The 20,513-nt window shown below is 35.3% G+C and overlaps 1 protein-coding gene across 1 annotated transcript in view; it reads left to right on the top strand.

Annotated features, from left to right (window-relative positions):
* LOC144962852 (uncharacterized) overlaps positions 1–19,208 on the top strand; it is a 21,861-nt gene extending 2,653 nt beyond the window's left edge. The window contains exons 3-8 of the mRNA XM_078896188.1: positions 4,468–4,595; positions 6,261–6,322; positions 10,176–10,345; positions 11,842–12,011; positions 12,805–12,906; positions 14,268–19,208. Of these exons, the coding sequence (XP_078752314.1) occupies positions 4,468–4,595; positions 6,261–6,322; positions 10,176–10,345; positions 11,842–12,011; positions 12,805–12,906; positions 14,268–14,396 (761 nt within the window). The 3' untranslated portion in view covers positions 14,397–19,208. The remainder of the gene's footprint in view (positions 1–4,467; positions 4,596–6,260; positions 6,323–10,175; positions 10,346–11,841; positions 12,012–12,804; positions 12,907–14,267) is intronic.
* Positions 19,209–20,513: the final 1,305 nt, after the last annotated feature.

Genomic DNA, 20,513 nt, shown 5'->3' with positions numbered 1-20,513 from the left:
TCATAAATTAAATTCACCATTTCAGTTAATTTATCAATTCCCTAATCCCAAAGTGCTTCAATCAATTCTACATGAATATTGTCAGTCCAGGAGCTTTCCCCCTCTTCATCCTTCTGAGTGCATTCTCCATTTCGGCTTTTAAGATAGGTGGTCCTTCTATGGAGTTATAGATTTGCGGTTTGTTCCTTCCTCCATCATGGAACAGCTCCTCGATGTATTCCGACCAACGTTGCAATGTGCTGTTTTTATCCATCAGCAATGTACCATCTTTAGCCTTAATGCAGCCTGTTTGTTTGCATTTACTCTTCATGTTCACTTCTTTGATCGTGTTGTGGAAGGTTTTTAGGTCTTTTGAATAGTCATCTCTTTCTATTTGTTCACATTGCTCATTCAGCCAGGCTTCATTTGCCTCATTACATCTTTTCTTTATGTCTTTATTTATGTTTTTATACATTGACTCATTTCCCTTAACACATCTCCTCCTTTCCATCAGATCCAATATTTCCTGTGTTATCCATTTCTTTTGTTTCTTCTTAGTTACTTTAGGAATGTGTTCCTCTAGTGAGCCAGTGATAGAGTTCCTCAATGCGAGATATTTTTCTTCCAACTGTGATGTATTACTAAGTACATCATACCTATTTTTTTTACAGATACAGAAAACTGTTCTTTTAGTTTGTCATTGGTGTTTAGATATTCAATGTGAAATTTTGTTTGTGTTTTAGATCTTTTGAGTTTTTTTCATCTTTAATTTTATTCTACCTACCACTGGTATATGGTCCCTGTTGCAGTCTGCCCCAGGCATTGATTTTGTCGGTTGAACGGCGTTTCTGAACCGTTTCTGTACGATAATGTAATCAATCAGATTACGCGTCTGGTCTCCAGGCCTCATCCAAGTCCATTTCCTCCTCGGGTGATTATCAAACCATGTGTTGCTGATGAACATGTCATGCGTTTTGCACCATTCTATTAGCCTCTCTCCTCCTCTCTCTCTCTTTCATTGCTCTGTCCTAAACCATGTGCTCCAACAGCATCTTCAATTTTTCTGTCTCCAACTTTCGCATTAAAATCTCCGATTACAACCTTGATGTCTTGAGATCCAAATAGTTGCCAGGCTTTCTCCAGGTCTTCGTAAAACTCTTCTATTTCTTCATCGGTATGACTTGATGTTGGAGTATACACCTGGATTATACCCACGTCAAATACTCCCCCTGCAATTTTACCGCAATGATTCTGTTGGAAATATATTCATGGCCTTGCAATATTTTTTACGTTTCCGGATTGAGTAAAATAACGATTCTGTGTTCGTGAGTTTCACCACCAGAGTAGAATATTTTACATCCATTACAGATCATGGAATCGACTCCCATCCATCTCATTTCTGAAATCCGTAAGATGTTAATTGCCATTCGGTTCATTTTTTGTAGAACGTTTTCCAAATTTCCTGCTTGGAACATTGATCGCACGTTCCAAGTTCCTAATTTTTAATGAAGTTGCAAGCAGTAGCTTGATGACGGTCTGGAATCACCTGATGCACATGGTGCTCCCTACCGAGCGAGTTGATCGCACTACAGTGCTGATTCCCATGCACGCTGCTGTGAGGACAAACTATGTTTTGTGATATGATATTACTTTGCAGATTTTTACTCGCAGTAGGCTGCACTTACTTTCTGTGAGGGCAGTTCCCATTCTGGGCGGTTAGCCTCAGCCATTGTACCTAATGATATCCTCTGCCTGACGCTGTGGAGAGTTGACCAGTTCCATGGACTCTCCTGGCTGCTACCCTCTCCTTTCCATCACCTGCATGCCGTGACTTCATGTAACCCTGGTAGGGAGGCTAAGTGGTTACTCGACCTTGCCCACGGGTCTACCACAGGCTAACAGAGGGAAGGATCGCCTTACTATCCTTTGAAAGACAAACTGCTCCACTACCCCTCACGATCCTTTACGAATGAATAAGATTGATTAAGTGAACTACAATCCAGAAATAGAAATAAATAATAATTAATTAACGGAGCTTCCAAACAATGAACTGATCACTTGAAAGACGCACGCTAAAAGTGATCACGTGAGCGCATCGCGTCACCCAAATGGATCCATTCGGCATTAAAGTAGATGGAATAATTCCTTCTCCTCCTCTTGATCTTCTTCTTCCTCTTTCTCCCTTCGTCCTTATACTCGTCTTCTTCTTCCTATTACCACTCATCCTTTACTTCACTCTTCCATCTCGAGACGACGTCTGGGTGGGGTCTTTGACCTCTCACGGTGGGCAGGAGGACACCTGCTGTGTCATCTATCCCCTGTTTCTATTTTTATTTTTCTGACTTGCTCAAAACCTTTGTTTGTCTCAAAATGGTGTCATGTCAGATATATATATATATATATATATATATATATATATATATATATATATATATATATATATATACATATATATCTGGTATATATATATATATATATATATATATATATATATATATATATATGGTATATATATATATACATATATATATATATATATATTTATGAGTGTTGGTGGGTACTCGTAGGTACGAAAGTGCTCGATAATGATGGTTAGAGCTAATATAGAATGCAAATTGTCACTCACATTTTTTAATAATAATAATAATAATAATAGATCTTTATTGTCCATAAATATGGCAATTTGTCATTTAGTTACACTTGTTATAATGTTAAACGATAACTAAGATTGAACAGATATTTCACTCCTACTTATTTTCTCTCTCTCTCTCTCTCTCTCTCTCTCTCTCTCTCTCTCTCTCTCTCTCTCTCTCTCTCTCTCTCTTTCTTTCACACGTGCGATATACACAACATAAACATATTCATTTCGTTTTCAATTTGTTACGACTGTGGCAATTCGACACCAAAAATTATCATCATTATCAATTGGTCAGTTAATCTTACATTAAATAAATTAATCAGTTAATCAGTCAACGAATCAATCCTTGGTTTTTCTGTACCATATGAAATATTCAAAATTTTTATTGCTGATGGAACGAACGTTGATTTATACTTGTTAGTTCTACATTTAATCTGACAAAACCTTCTCCCAGATGGTAAAAGACTAAATTCATGGTATAAAATATGTTTTTTATTGTTGGTAATTGAGAATGCTTTCCTTTCTATTGCTTTTCCATGAATTCTTTCTACTCCATCAAGAGGATGGTTTATTATTTTTGATGCCTCTTTGATAGATTTTGAAATTTTTGATTTATCTTTAAGTCGGCATCCTCCAAACCATATGGTGCAGCCAAACGCAATTACACTTTTAATCAATGAGTCATAAACTCTTAACATAGTTTTCTTCCTTACTTGAAATGTTCTCAATTTCCTTAGGATGTATAATCTTTGGGCAACTTTCTTAGAAATTATATTAATATGTTGAGAGAAATTGAGGGAACTATCAATGGTTATTCCTAAATATTTAAAATAGTCAACTATCTCAACATCATCTTTACCGATCGCCACACACTTTAAGTCGTTTTTATTTTTTACACCAAACACCTGTTCTTTCGTTTTTTCAACATTTAATTCAAGCTGATTTTGTTTACACCAATCGGTGAATATATGTATGTAAGACACAGAAACGAATCGTCTCGGCCACAAAAAATGTGAGTGACAATTTGCATTCTATATATATATATATATATATATATATATATAGATGTCGGAAAAAGTGACTGGAAAATTTTTAATGATTTGAAAATGACAATCTACTTTTCCTCAATTAGAAAATAAACGTATCCAATGTAAAATATTTTACTATCAATTCCGTTTTTCTCAACCAAACCACCTCAACATAACCCCCGCTTGGAGGCAATGAATCACACCGTAGCCATCGTTAACTTATAGCCTGACACTGACCAAAAAATGACGTCAAAATGTTAGTCTTTGGCCACAAAAGAAAACAAATCGTGAGTTGTATTCAATAGTTCAACCAATGGGATCACTTGTTTCCATGAGCTCTACTGACGACAACTCACTAGGCAGTGCAAAAACCACATAATGACGTCAAAATGCCAGTCTTTTTGGGTTTCAGTGTCAGGCTATAACTTAACGATGGCTACGGTGTCAGGTTGTAACTTTACGATGGCTACGATCATACACGCAGCCGCGTCTCTCTTTTTTCGGAACTCCACAATACAGATGACTCCGGACAGGTTGCATGGGGATGGATTTTTTCATCTTTATTTGTACACTATTTGGACTGATTCCACTATCCGGACATCTCTATAATCCGGACAAAATACTAGCACGGGTAATGTTTGGATTGGAGTGGCTGTACGTGGTTTCATGACACCAGCCGGCGTTGAGCGAAAACAGTTTCATAACTTCACAGTAACTGAATGCGATAGGTCTGAATTCATTAATTTTTCGCAAAAATAATTTTGAGATTATTATGTCATTTTATGTCACGTCATAAACGATATTTTATGTCTTTGTCCCCAGATTTTAACCCCGTTCTAGTCCATGCATCTATCTCAGTGGTATTTAGTATGGAGGTGCCATTCAGAGAGAAACTTTCGAATAAATCATCCGCTGAGTTCCTAACGTTAAAACAGGAGATAGAGATGGATGTAAGATACAGAAAGGCAGTGAATGGAAATGAGTTTAAAATAATAAAGATTTTTTTTTTAATTCCTTCAGAGTTTGGGTACATGGATCCGGAGTTTACCCCGGTCTCTTTAGCATGAAATGGACAATTAGCAATTGTTTGTTACCCTTTTGATACGACGCTAGTCTAGCGCAAAGAACTTTCTGCCAGATTTAACAGACCCAACTACCCAATCACCTCTGGGTGAACAGGGAGAGTGAGGTGTCAGAAAAAAATCTCGACTTCACCCGGAATCAATCTCAGCACCTTTGCGTGTGAAACGAGAGCTCTGCCGAGCTATTGGGATCCCCATAAAATGAGTTAATTTGTTTCGAATTCAAATCATAACTTATTGCCCTTTAGAATTGAAAATGGGTCAAATTCTGTACAGTCTTATCGAAATATGTTTGTTAATAAGTATCTACCACTCAAACATTTCTCGTGCCTCATATGCTAGTCTTTCCTAATGTACTTTCTATGTTTTCTTTTCCATACTGCTTCGTCTCTTTTGGCATTGTCTTGAGTCATTCTCAGTTCCAGATCCTCTTACAAAATCCATTAAAATTCCATATCGATTACTTATTTATTTTTCTCTTTGATAGACCACTCGGCTACTTTAATTTGGTGTTGAATACATAAAATCAATTCAAGAGGGCTTAAATGAGATGTTGGCAAATAGGTTGGTCTCTTCCAGTCACTTGAATGGAAACCATTGAAAAGCAGGCGCAAGGTATCCTGTATTGTAGCCTTAAACAAAACCATCAAAGACCCAAAAGCATCCCAAAATACATAAAAAGCACATCAGATAGATACGCTACATGTAGACACAATGCATCACAATACATATATACAACCATTTACAAGGACAGACACGTACATGTACTGTTTTTCCCCCACGGACAATTAGTGAGTGGAATTTCCTGCCACAGAACACAGCGGACGTGGAATGCTTGGGAACTTCAAAAACATTTTTGAATGCACTTACTCGTCAAAGTAATCTGTTTTGATTGGACTGTAACTGAACATTTGCAGTAATGGGTCCGTGCGGCCTTTGCAAGCCATCAATATTTGAAGATTGAAGATGTCCTTAGTATTAAGCGTTGAGTCCTGAATCTGTAATTTATGCCTATTTCATCATGTTTCGTTTTCGTGGAACTGACATCCCCTGGAGTGTCGATAGAGTGTTAAATGCTTTAGAATACAATAAAGAGTAAAGCATTTACTCTTTTGTTTTGAACTGAAATAGATAAGTCGACTGTTTTTGACTGATGTTTATTTTTAAGCGCGACTAACGGTGTGTATCTATCTAGGTGAGCGCAAGTCCTTAATGCGTCGCAAAAACATATTACTCTCTCTCTCTCTCTCTCTCTCTCTCTCTCTCTCTCTCTCTCTCTTTCTCTCTCACAAAGATCCAACTCTACTTGCAACAATGAGTTTTAACTGCTCATTCAGTAAAGATATTTAAATGAAGTATAATTCTTTTAAGAACAATAATATAGCGAGGAAAATGAACAATGGAATTTTTAAAAATATATATCAACTCGGGTAAAATACAGCCTATTTATATTTATATCTCTCTGTATTTTTTTTTATTCCTTTGCTTGCATATTTAATTTTTTGTTGTTTATGTTTTCATTTAATACTGCAGCTACTCAATGTTATCAGTGAGTATGACGAAGACTTGTTAAGTATAACAGTCACGGATTTCAGGTAAGTGTTTTATCTTGTCTTCAGAACCTATTATCAAATGGCTGCTTGCATACCTTCCCATGATAGTTATTGATGCAATTGCGTTTATCAAAAAGAAACCCCCCAAAAAACAACAAAAAACAAACAAACCAACTCATAACATCCGCCAGCCGGATATAAGTAATGTATCATAGTGGGGAAAATTTGGCTAAAACCGCATTCAGGTTACCAAGACCCATTCAAAACCCATCTGCGATAGAACCACTATGGCAATCAATCATCACCTTTCGGTTTAAGGCCTTAAAGTTTCCCTATTACAAGAGAAATAAATAAGATGTAGCTAAGATCCATATAAATGACACCTGCTATAGAACCACTCTCGCAATTTATAATAACAGTGCGTTTTAGCACTTCTATTTTTCCCTATATTTAGCATTACTTATCCAAGGAAAATAACGAGAATACAATGTGCGTTCAATAATTTAAATACATTGTTGACCATTTGCAGTAGCCAATAAATGGCTTCTGGTGGGAACAGTACAGACAAACGAAGTTTCGGGAAAAAATCCTTCTTCAGCAAAACATAAAACAAAATGTAGTAGGAATTGTAGTGTGTGTATTCCTGGGTGGTTGAAGCATCAGTCCCTGCGAGAAGTTCTTTTTGCCATTGAAATTGTATTTGAAAACATGCAAACGCATTCCTTTTTAAGTCATATGTAATATTCTACCACCTCTCTCTTCTCTCTCTCTCTCTCTCTCTCTCTCTCTCTCTCCCTCTCTCTCTCTCTCTCTCTCTCTCTCTCCTTTCGTTCTTTCTTTTAAATACCCATCAATATTCAATTTGAATTATGAGAATTCCATATGGAATACACAAGTAATGTTACAGTTTCTTAACGCTATAATAACTGCACAATGGTTCACCAGCAAGACACGTAAGACCTATTTCATACAAAACAAGCCATCACTACAGAGTAATTTTTGGACAACAGCAGAAAGAACAATCAATTATACCTGAACGGAGAGGCAATTTGTGCGCAGTGCCTTACACAAGGAAACAACAGTACAGATAGAACACGCTCCCATTGTCACCATGCGGACAATAACGTAACGCCAATAGCTTGTACACAGTACTGCATGGTAGCGATTGATGATTATGATGAGGATGATGATGATGATGATGATGATGATGATGATAATAATGATGATGATGATGGTGACGATAGTTATAGCGTTCTAATACAATTTTATATGTATGCTGACTCCATACTGTCATCCAAATGCAGTAGTCCTTTAGAGCTATTCGGTCCATAGAGCAGGAGTTTATCCCAGTTTCTATAGCGTGAAACGGACAATTGCCATTCCATGATACCCTTTTCATGGGACGTTAGTCTATCGTAAAGTATAACAGACCCAGGTACCCAATTACTGCTGGATGGACTGGGGGGTCAAGCAAAAACAAATTCGACTGCACACGGGATCGATATCGGTCCCTTTGCGTGTGAAGCGAGTGCTCTACCAATTAAGCTATCTTGATCCCCAACTATCATCAAGTCTGACCAAAATAGTCTATAAAACAAATAAAATGATTATGGCAGCATTTTTGGAAAGAAAAGATAATTAAGGGACGGGGGAAGGGAACACTTGTCTATGTCAACACCGATTGCCGACATTTAATAGAGATGTGTTATGCGAGTCTGTTTGTCTGTCCGTCTTTATTAGTGTGGTTGATTATACTTGCTAACTCAGATAAACAAATATCTATTATTATAGAATTTTGCATTGGATAAATCCCTCAAAACTAGGAAAGTTGAATACGATTAACGATTAAACAATTTGGATAGCTCGTGAATCGAAAGTTTAGTAAAAGGAAAACATCAGGTTTGACGCTAAAATTAGTCACCAATGGGAATCCAAAGATGACGTAAAACAACCTTGGGTCGCATTGATTTGAATCTTTACATAATAGGAATGAACGAATCTTTTTGTCGTCCATTTCAAAATTTGTCAATCTTAAAAAGCTTTATCTCAATTAATACTGATCTCTCAGAGTGGTTCTATAGAATAAATTACATGATTTTTCATATTCTAGAACATATGTAATTTTCATGCTTTTAACCCTAATTTGCACAACAAGGGTTTTTTGGACTTACTACTGCACCTATTGCTACTACTACTACTACTACTACTTCTACTACTACTACTACTACTACTACTACAACTACTACTACTACTACTACTACTTTTACTTCTACTACTACTACTACTACTACTACTACTACTACTACTACTACTAACTATACTACTACTACTACTACTACTACTACTACAACTACGACTACGTCGTCTACTACTACTACTACTAATACTACTACTACTGCTACTACTACTACTACATACAACTAACTACTACTACAAATACTACTACTACTAACTACAACTAACACTCTACTACTACTATACTACTACTACTACTATACTACTACTATACTACTACTATCTACTACTACACTACTACTATACTACTATTACTACTACTACTACTACTAACTATACTACTACCTACACTACTACACTACTACTACATACTACTACTACACTACTACTACTACTACATACTACTACTATACTACTACTACTTACTACTACTACTACTAACTACTACTACTACTACTACACTACTACTACTACTACACTACTACTACTACTACTACTACTACACTACTACTACAACAACTACTACTACTACTACAACTACGACTATACTACTACTACTACTACTACTACATACTACTACATACTTACTACTACTACTACTCTACTACTATACTACTAACTACTACTACTACTACTACTACTACTATACTACACTACTACTTACTACTACTACTATCTACTACTACTTACTACTACTACTACTATACTACTACTACTATACTACTCTACTACTCTACTACTACTACTACTACTACTACTACTACTACTACTATACTACTACTATACACTACTACTACTACTACACTACATACTACTACTACTACACTACTATACACTATACTACTACTAACTACTACTACTACATACTACTACCTACAACTATACTACTACTACTACTACTACTACTACTACTACTATACACTATTACTACTTACTATACTACTACTACTACTACTACTACTACTACTACTACTACTACTACATACTACTACTACTACTACTACTACAACTACTACTACTACATACTACTACTACTACTAACTACGAAACTACTACTACTCTACTACTACTACTACTACTACTACTATCTACTACTACTACTACTACTACTACTACTACTACTACTACTACTACTACTACAACTACGACTACGACTACTACTACTACTACTACTACTACTACTACTACTACTACTACTATTACACTTATTACTACTGCTACTACTTCTACTACTACTACTACTACTACTACTACTACTACTACTACTTCTACTACTACTACCACTACTACAACTACTGCTACTAAAACTATTACTACTACTACTACTACTACTACTACTACTACTACATACTACTACTTACTACTACTACTACTACTACTACTACTACTACTACTACTACTACTAATAATATATAATAATAATAATAATAATAATAATAATATAATAATACTAGTACTACTATACTACTATACTACTACACTACTACTACTACTACTACTACTACTACTATACTACTATACTACTACACTACACTACTACTACTACTACTACTACTACGACTACTACTACTACTACTACTACTACTACTACTACTACTACTTTTTCTTCTCCTTTTTTGTTCTTCTTCTTAAGGTAAACGTACGTTTCTTCACTTTACAGGCCAGGAAGCATTATTGTTGACTTCAATGTCGTATTGAAATCCGATGAAGACAAAGTCAATGATGTTTCCAATAATGTCAACACGACCTTTCAAAATATCGTTCAAAGTGGAAACCTGGAAGGAGTACCCTTGGATAAAAATTCTTTAACAGTGGCTGCGCCTGTCATTAGTATGTTTTTTTAAAATCATATATTTATATACACCTTTATCATCTTCTTTTCTTTTCAATAAATTTAATCGCTTGCAGATTGGAAAGAGAAAAGTGTTTTAGAAAACATCTAGAATATGTACAATTGTTTCCAAGGCAATGAGCACTGATAACCTGGCTATATTAGAACACTTTTTTATTTAAATGATGTCCCAAAGATAATTTGAGATAAAACACAATGATAAAAAAATTGTTTTAAAACCTAAACAATAAACACCGTAAAATGGGTGAGTAATCATTTCACTTTTCGGCCTCCCACTTTTAGAACTCATATGTGCCACATGCTAAAAATTGTTGAGAACATTTAATTTTGGTTAAAATAATTATTGTCATTATTAAACGGTGCATTACTTCGTTTCATTTTTTAATTTAGCCTATATATTTTATTCGATCTGTTGCAATGGCAATCAAATGATTGGATTCAATAGTCTGATGTCATGTCGCCCAGCAACGGCGAGCAGCGTGTTTCTAAACAAGGAAAATCGGTACTTTTTATTCTTCATGCTGGCTAGAACTTTTCATATGTCAGGTGATCAGAATGTGATGATCATTTTTATAATGTTTTTCTCCACTGGATATACTTTTATGCTCGTCGGAGAAATATTTCATAAGGGCGTCCGCCATTGTCCCGATAGTTTAGAGTCAGTTACTAAGTTACGATGCGTCATTACGAGGGAAGTGACGTCATTACTGTTGAAGCCTATTAACCATTGTGGGCAGGGAGGTACTAACTGTGTCTTTTATCCTTCTTCATCTTTTTTCCAACTTGCTTTCTGTCTTTGTCTTGGAATGAGATTAATTGCTCTGTTTCCTATTTGAACCAATTCCCTTTTGTCTTACCTTTTCTTGGGTGCTTTAATTGTAATTTTAGAACTTTTGAATATCCCATTTTCTTCCATTTTACTGGCGCTGATATGACCTTAATATATTACCAGCGCCATAAAACCCTTAAAATCAAAATCAAATCAAATGATTACAAGACTTTTTGACAAGTTTGGGTCTTCTTCCTATTATATCGAATTATAGAATGAAACTTCCCGGCAGATATAAAAGGAAATTGTTTTATGTCGAGTTTCCGAAACCTCATTAATTTGGGAGATGTCACCAAAACCTGTTTACTTTTATAAATAGATTGGTGAATCCTGGGATAAAATGATATTGCTCAAATCGACGTGTATATATCCGCCAGTCTGATAACCAAATATTATGAACTCATTGTTGTAATGGTTATACTCTCAAACCAAAGTAAAATATTGTCCGTTACAATGACAAATCAAACCCATATTTACATTCTGTTATTATACCTGCTAGTATGTCCACCTACAATGAAATGTGCTGATTTCGGTCACTTTATGGATTTTCCCCTATTGGTGCATCGGTTAGCTTGCTTTTATTTTCTTAACTAAAGAACCTTTCATTTACCTATCTATAATTATTCCTTGCGATGTTCTTTGTAGGTCCCATTGATCCAGGAACAACCCTGACACCGGATGACACACCCAAGGATCATGACCTTGATGATGATTCTGATCTGGGCAAAATTGAAATCGTCATCATCGCCTGTGTTGCCGGACTGGTCTTTGTTGCAATCATTGTCCTGTTCTGTAAACTCTGGGAGTCCAAAAACGTACGTTTTGCAATTAAAATGAAGAAAGCATTTAAAAGTCAAACGCTTTTTGAAGCTTCACAATTTCCATTATATATGTGCGGCTATGTGGTCTAGTAGTATGACACTCGCTTTCGGATCGGAAGGTTCTGGGTTCGAGCCTCCCGCTCGGCGCATAGTTGAGTCCTTGAAAAAGGCTCTTTACTCACATTCTCTCACCGTATACCTGGCCGTCAACAGCGTCGTCTTTCTCCGAAAAATTGTAATATAGCCTTACAGGTGTCATGTCCCGTCATACATGTTAAATGTTGCTGTTGACCAGGGCCCCCTTGTAGAGCGCTGTGAGCTGATTTAGTGGTTATTGCCCTTATAAAGCTCAATTTTTAATTTATATATATATATATATATATATATATATATATATATATATATATGTATGTATATATATATATATATATATATATATATGTATATATATATATATATATATATATATATATATATATATATATATATATATATATACTGCAATACAATCGTGTAGAGCTAATTTTTCTTTTACACGTACAAATTGCCATAATGCCACATAGCCACCAAGATAATATAAAGTCAATCTTGCTTGAAGCCAACCAATCTTTCTGGTGGGCAGTGTTGACTTTATTAGAATTTCACTCTTATTGTTACATCACCATCTTCTCTTCTTCCGTTTTTCTTCGCCCTTTCAAATTACAAAATAAAACAGTGTTAGTATTCGACTAAAAACTAATGTACTTATAATGTTTAAATTCTGAATTTACATTAATTGATTACCTAGGGCAAGAGAAAGTTATTGAAGGGAAGTTCCTCCTCCGAATCCTCACAGGAAAAGCCGTCTTTTGAAGCAGTGTCTTATCAAGAATTTATGAACAAATCTCAGGTGAGGAAAATGTTACATGCATTGGTAAGGGGGAGGGGGTCATAGCCATCTCTGGGTCCTTAGCATGCATAATATTTTGAGTACAGAGAGTTCATAATTACACGCAGTTTAAAAAGACTGGAATAACTATAGGTATAGAAGAAGATATACACAAAACCAACCCCCCCCCTTCTCTCTCTCCCTCTCTCTCTCTCTCTCTCTCTCTCTCTCTCTCTCTCTCTCTCTCTCTCTCTCTCTTCAACATTAGGAGAGCATTGCTATTTTTGTGTTTTATTTATTGATTTAAAAAGAAAACTGCTTGTCTTTTTTTTATCTTATAGAACATTAACCAGATGCAGGTTACCTAGGGCAATAGAAAGTTGTTGAAGGGAAGTTCCTCCTCCGAATCCTCTGAGGAAAAGCCGTCTTTTGAAGCAGTGTCTTATCAAGAATTTATGAACAAATCTCAGGTGAGGAAAATGTTACATGCATTGGTAAGGGGGAAGGGGGGTCATAGCCATCTCTGGGTCCTTAGCATGCATAATATTTTGAGTACAGAGAGTTCATAATTACATGCAGTTTAACAAGACTGGAATAATTATAGGTATTGAAGAAGATATATTCAAAACCAACCCCCCCCCTTCTCTCTCTCCCTCTCTCTCTCTCTCTCTCTCTCTCTCTCTCTCTCTCTCTCTCTTCAACATTAGGAGAGCATTTCTATTTTTGTGTTTTATTTATTGATTTAAAAAGAAAAATGCTTGTCTTTTTTTTATCTTATAGAACATTAACCAGATGCAGGTTATTTTAGGCCTCTCCTTACCAACCGTAAGAAAATCGTCACATTTGTTACGACTCAACCAACTTTGTTTTAATTCTGATTTCTTTTGCACATTACGAAATTTAAAAGAATATTTTTGTTATAGCTAGCTATAAAAAATTGACGCTTTGTTGTAAAGCTAATTTTGCGAAACAATATTATGCATAGAATGAACTTTTCTGTTTGAAAAGAAAAATTTAGGTCTATATTTCGTATTGGATGGTGTGAATTTTCGGGATTTAGCCTATTTTGAAAATGGCTGTTGAGGAGAGAGTTAAAAGTTCAGTTTATCCCTGATGCTTCCAAATATCTATTATAATGAAAGCAATACTAAGCTGCTAAAAGATGTGAATTGAAAAAAAGTTATAAATAGAAATGAATATAACAGCTACAAAACAGAACAAAGTAACAAACACGGAACGTTTCCTGCTCAAAGCCCTTCTTAAGCCAACAAAAAAAAATGCATTGTTAAAAAAAACAAAAAAAAAAACAAAACAAAACAAGACAGACTGCCGTCTATCCTTATTTTGTGTTTTCAATGTTCAATGTTTTCGGCTTCTTCCAGGAGAAGCCCAGACAAAAGGAAGGAAAACGATACCAAGAGACTCACGTCCAGCATGTGTATGACAACCCAGGATATGCCGCACCCCAAGGACCCTACGCCACCAACGTCACCACCACCACCATCCCCTAAACGAATCGGCTACATATTGATTAGAATGGTATTCACTGTTTTGCAATCATTGGCTTTGAACTGAAGTACATTTGATGACTTGTATTAACTAAATGAAATTTTATCTTAAAACCTGAAATAAAATTATATTGGAGATAAAAAGTAAGCTTTAACTGGTCTGACATTCTCATTTGCCGATTTTCCGATATTTTTTTATTTCAGTGTGACAAATCACTAATTGCAATCTATTACTGTTTCCCATTTACTCCGGTGCAAAGCAAACACTGACTGATAATTCTGATAACATGTTATAATGCATAACTACCAACAAAATATTTTAAAGAATCCTGATAGCACGTCGCTGTGATTGGGTATAATACTATGACAGAAATTTGTAAACAGCAATGAGTGGTTTAATCGATCAATATTTAAACTAAACGTTTTCTGTCTAAAAATAAGGGTGACAAATTTGGGACCAGGTACTGGTGTAGGATAAAAATCTGAAAAGGTGTGTATGAAGCAGAATACAGGTATCAGGTGAGCTGAGGTTGGATCCCCAATCGAGACAGGCTGATTAGTTGGAATGCTTTTAAAAATATCTTTACTTTTGCTGCTTTGTCTGGCAATGTTTCATATACATTTTTTCAGATTTGCTTTCCAGGACAGCTGATGGGATGGTTATAGAATAATATTTCTCATTTGGAAATGTACTTTCAATTTAAATTAACACAAGTCCGTTTTATTGAATCCTTTGATGCTGATGATTATATTATATTCAACAATAATCATATGCCATTACGTTAATAGACCCGTGATCTGATTGCCAAAATGATATTTTAAAACTTCGCATTCCGTAAATTGACTTACTTGACTTAGATGCCTTTCGCGTCTCGACCGAAAGATCGGGTCGCCTTGGCTGTTTCCAGTATTTCCTGTGTGAGGTGTCTCCAATATTGCCGGTCCTCTGCTAGGGTTCTCAGATTTTCAAGGTCCCCTGCCGTTATGAGACTAATGCTGTGTCCAAGTGTTGTGAGGTTTTTGTTTAGGATCACAGGGAGTGTTGTGATCGGTCTTCCTCTGAAAAGGTTCCCGTGTATTTGGAAGTATCCCGACATGGCTTGGTTAGCTGGTATGTTTTTGTCCCTGCGTAGTATGTGACCGAAAAGTTGCCATCGTTGTTGTAAAATGTCAAGGGAGATTGGTCTTTCTTTTGTGATCTTATAGAGTGATTCATTTGAGGTCTTTTTGGGGTATTTGATGTCCAGTACCCTTCTTAGCTGTGTGCGATGGAAGGCATCCAGATGTTCCTCTTCGGATTTTGTCAACTCCCAAGTGCCGCAGTTATACAGAAGTACCGGTTTTACAAGAGCACGGTACAGTTTCAGTTTGGTTTTTCTCTTTATTTTTCACCTCTAATCCATACATTGGTGAGTTTACTGAATGCGGCGTTTGATAGCTGTTTTCTTCTTTGTACATCCTCGGTGTCTCCAATTAGTGAGCCGACTTTCTTTGTTCTTTTCCATTCCTCTTTGTTCCTCGATATTGTTGTAAATTCGGTTTTATTGGCATTGACTTGGAGGTTATATTTCATGAGGGTATTTTGTATGATGTCTATATTTGCTGGTGTTGATCCAATAAAATCGACATCATCTGCATAGGCGATTTCTCTAGGGATTGCATTCTCAATATGAGTCGTTGGTTTTGGAATGACTTTTCGAATTTCTTTCAGAGCGTGTTCTAAGTATATTGTGAACAGAATCGGGCTCAGACTATCTCCTTGGGGGGTCCCGGTGTTACTTTCGAACTGCGTCTGTTTTGTGGCCCCGTATATCCTTGGTTGTATCTTTGTGTTGCTGAGGAGAAATCGGATTATTCGGAGCTCGTCTTCGTCTACTATGTCTGTTAATATCTCCAAAAGTTTTCCTCTGTCGATCGTATCAAAGGCTGCGGATATATCGATTCCGGTTATTGTTATGGATATGTTTTCTTTGAGTGCCTTTGCTGCCAACCATTTATGTGTCCATACAACGTCCGATGTGCTTCGGTATTGGCGAAACCCGCTTTGGCTATGTGATAGATATTTTTCTATTTTCGGTCTAATTCTGTTGAGGACAATAGTTGACATGTTTTTCTTATGGTATTCAGTAATGTTATTGGGCGCAGGTTGTTTACGGGTCCTTTCGTTTTTCCTGGTTTTTGTATTGTAATTAGGACACCGCTGTTTATGTCCGTAAATTACTGCTACTTAATTTTGTTACACGATTCAATTGTATTGAATTATGTGTTTTGAATTCGTGTAGACTGTGTATGAAAATTGATTTATTTATTTTGTTTATTGTATTTAAGGTATATAGCAATTTCATGATATTTATATTAGTAAATACGTTGTTTTAATCAATCTTCAACTTTATTATACTTGGAGTGAGTTAGAAATGACTTATAACATATGTATCTATCTGTGATTGATGAAGGGTGTTACTTAAACAGTTAATTTCTATACTCTTAAAAATATGAATTTAAAAGTTTGGCCAGAAAACTTGTTCTTCAAAAATGGATCGATTTAAAAGACCCTCATCTTGGCAAAAACTCTCAAACCTGAAACTTCTTGAATCCAGATGTTAGAACGAGAAAAAAATCATTTTATGACTTTCTTTTTATATGAATAGTCAAACAGAGCAGGAGGATATATTTTCATCAACTCTGGTCGTTGGGAAATTTTAAAAATCGGTCGTACATGAGAATAATGAATTCATTTCAGTTGAAGGGAAACTCAGAGAATAACCATTTTTTTCACTGATGTTCAATCAATCTATATACATTTAAAATGATAGTTCTTCATACTTTCACAAAGTAGCCACTGGGTGGAGTTCATGGTCTCCCATAGTGGGCAGAGTGGCACTTGCTGTGTCTTCTATCCCCTTATATCTGTTTTCCCATTTGCTTTCTGTCTGTGTATTGGAATGAGATAACTTGGTTTTGTCCTTGCCCTGGCCAGAGTCCTTGGCTTGGAGGAAAACAGTAAAATGCATAGATATTGTTTTGGGAGATTATATATTTTTTCCTTGTCAATCATTTATATGTATTATTATTTTTGTTATTTTGAGTGTATAATGTAAGCATTTGATTGTGTTCCTCTTTGTTGGATCTTATGTTGTTTCCGGATGAGACTTATAGGTCATCTCAAACTAAGCAGATTGATCGTTTGCTCTTGGATTCTACATCTGATCACTAATTGTTCCCATTCCCCTTTGTCTTACTTTTTCTTGGGTACTTTAATTGTAATTCTAGAATTTGACTATCCCCTTTTCTTCCTTTTTACTGGCTCTGATATAATCTAAATGTGGTGCAAGCGCCGTATAACAAAAAACATAAACACAAAGTAGCCAGGATTTTTCTTAGTACTTTAAGATTGATGTTAGTTTCCGATCATAAAAGATAACCCTTTAAAGATATGAAAAGAGCAAGATTCATGCAACGCAAACATTACCATGGATTTCGTAATGGTTGATATATTTTGCCACTTGAACGTGTTTTATTTTTAAAATATATGTAATATAAAAGCCTGTACTTAAGAAATATCATTTCTAAGATGCAACGCTGCAAGACAAGGCAAAAATCAAAATACATAACTTGAACCTTCATAAAATAACAGCTTGGAGTCCATGTATTTCAAACCTATTTCCCTTGAGTGCGTTAAACTTTATCACTGACATGATTTGCATGCTGAATGTAAATGTTTCATTTCTTAATGAATGTAAAAGTAATGCGTTTGTTACAACATAATAGTTTTGTTCAATCACGCTGAACGTGAAGCGCTATGAGAGAGAGAGAGAGAGAGAGAGAGAGAGAGAGAGAGAGAGAGAGCGAGAGAGAGATAGATAGATAGAGATAGATAGATAGAGAGAGAGAGAGAGAGAGAGATTTGTTTTTTATTTTAGTTTGGTTTTGCATTGTAATATCTCTTTATTAATGTACTTAAGATCTTTTCTTTAATTTAAATTTGTGAATAATTTAATTTCTCAATCCGTTAATAGACCACTAAAAATAAGGAAATCGACGTTTGCTTCCTGGGAACTTAAAATTTCTACAATATCAAATGAGCTCTTATATTTTGAAAACATCATTAAGATTTTTAAATCTTACATAAATTTCACTTAGGCGGGCAAGCTTTATAATAATCAAATTTTTAACACAAATTTTTAAAATCCTGAGGTAATTTAATCAACGCATTATGTACAAGTGAGTACCTTAGTCTAAAAAACACAATGCGATATTTTCTAACTATACATTTTACATCTAGCTATACAGGGGAAAAATAAATGTGCTAAAAAAGCATTGTTATAATAAATTGCCAGAGTAGTTCTATAGCAGATGCGAGGTATTATTTCTTAGACGTCAATTGTGAAAGAACAGAAGTCCTTTGGGGGGGGGGAGGGGGCGGAGGGGGGAATCGTGTATTACAATAAATATCGATTTACTAGTAATCCGCTACTTAATTAAACAAATAATACAATTTATTATGGCGATCTTTATCACTCTTGTGATATTGTGAAATTGTTCAATTTGATTGGGGTTTTTCAAATCTTGATTATTGTTCTGTGTTAAATTATTGTTGAATATGGCATGCACAAAATGTAAATTTCTAGCCAATTGAAAAGTTTTAAAGCATACTATATTTTAAAAAAATAAAAGATTTACAATAAACCGATCTGCTCCGACACTAACAACATAATACGAACTCTTTATTCCATTACATGTCTCATTTTCTTTGTATACCATTCTCTTTTTTTAAATAATAAACTTTCGAACAATAATAAAACTATTTTATCCAGACCTTGTTGCTTTTGAGTTTATAATTAAATAACAATATCTAAAAAAGCTAAATAAACAAACAGGTCGTGAACTGGCAGGTTTCAAAAACAGGTGACTCCTTAAACTCATCTTACATCTTACTTCTATACCCCTGTGTTTGTTTTCCAGCTTGTTTTCTGTCTTTATATTGGAATGAGATTACTAGATAGATAATAAAGTTTCACTGGACAAGTTCCTTGGCGGGGAGGTAAACAATCAAATGTATAGTTCTGGGTGGGGTTCCTGACCTCTCATAGTGGGCAGGGAGGCACTTCTGTGTCTTCTATCAGCCAATATCTGTTTTCCAACATTATTTCTGTCTTTGTCTTGGAATGAGATTAATTAGTTTTGTCCTGGTCCTGACCGGATTCTCTAGCTGGGAAGGAAACAGTCAAATTATAGCTAGTTAGAATTTTTGTGTCCGGTAAAGCATCTCTCTGTTATGTATTGTATTATTTTTGTTTTACATTTATATATATATATATATATATATATATATATATATATATATATATATATATAAGTGTTGATGTTGGTGGGTACTTGTAGATACGAGAGTGCTCGATAATGTTGTTTAGAGCTAATACAAAAACAAATAAAGTCACTCATATATATATATATATATATATATATATATATATATATATATATATATGTGTGTGTGTGTGTGTGTGTGTGTGATTTATAAGCATTTGAGTGTGTTCCTCTTGGCGGGGATTGTGCTTGTGTCTGGATAAGACATTGAGGTCAACTCAAACTAAGTACACTGATAGTGTGCTCTTGGAATCTACATCTGTTCCCTACTTGAACTAATTCCCCTTTGTCTTACTTATCCTTGGGAGCTTAAATCGTAATTCTATAATTTTTAACTATCCCATTTTCTTCCTTTTTACTGTCGTTAATATGGCCTGATTGTGTTCCTCTTTGTTGGATCTTATGTTGTTTCCGGATGAGACTTATAGGTCGTCTCAAACTAAGCAGATTGATCGTTTGCTCTTGGATTCTACATCTGATCACTAATTGTTCCCATTCCCCGTTGTCTTACTTTTTCTTGGGTACTTTAATTGTAATTCTAGAATTTGACTATCCCCTTTTCTTCCTTTTTACTGGCGCTGATATAACCTAAATGTGTTGCAAGCGCCGTAAAACAAAAAACATAAACACAAAGTAGCCAGGATTTTTCTTAGTAATTTAAGATTAATGTTAGTTTCCGATCATAAAAGATAACCCTTTAAAGATATGAAAAGAGCAAGATTCATGCAACGCAAACATTACCATGGATTTCGT

The sequence above is a fragment of the Berghia stephanieae genome, chromosome 1 (genome assembly GCF_034508935.2).
Source record: "Berghia stephanieae isolate SIO BIC M18660-M18661 chromosome 1, UCSD_Bste_1.3, whole genome shotgun sequence".
NCBI classification, from domain to species: Eukaryota; Metazoa; Mollusca; class Gastropoda; order Nudibranchia; family Aeolidiidae; genus Berghia; species Berghia stephanieae.
The sequence above is the reverse complement of the archived record's forward strand: the minus strand, read 5'-3'. Positions and strand labels throughout refer to the sequence as shown.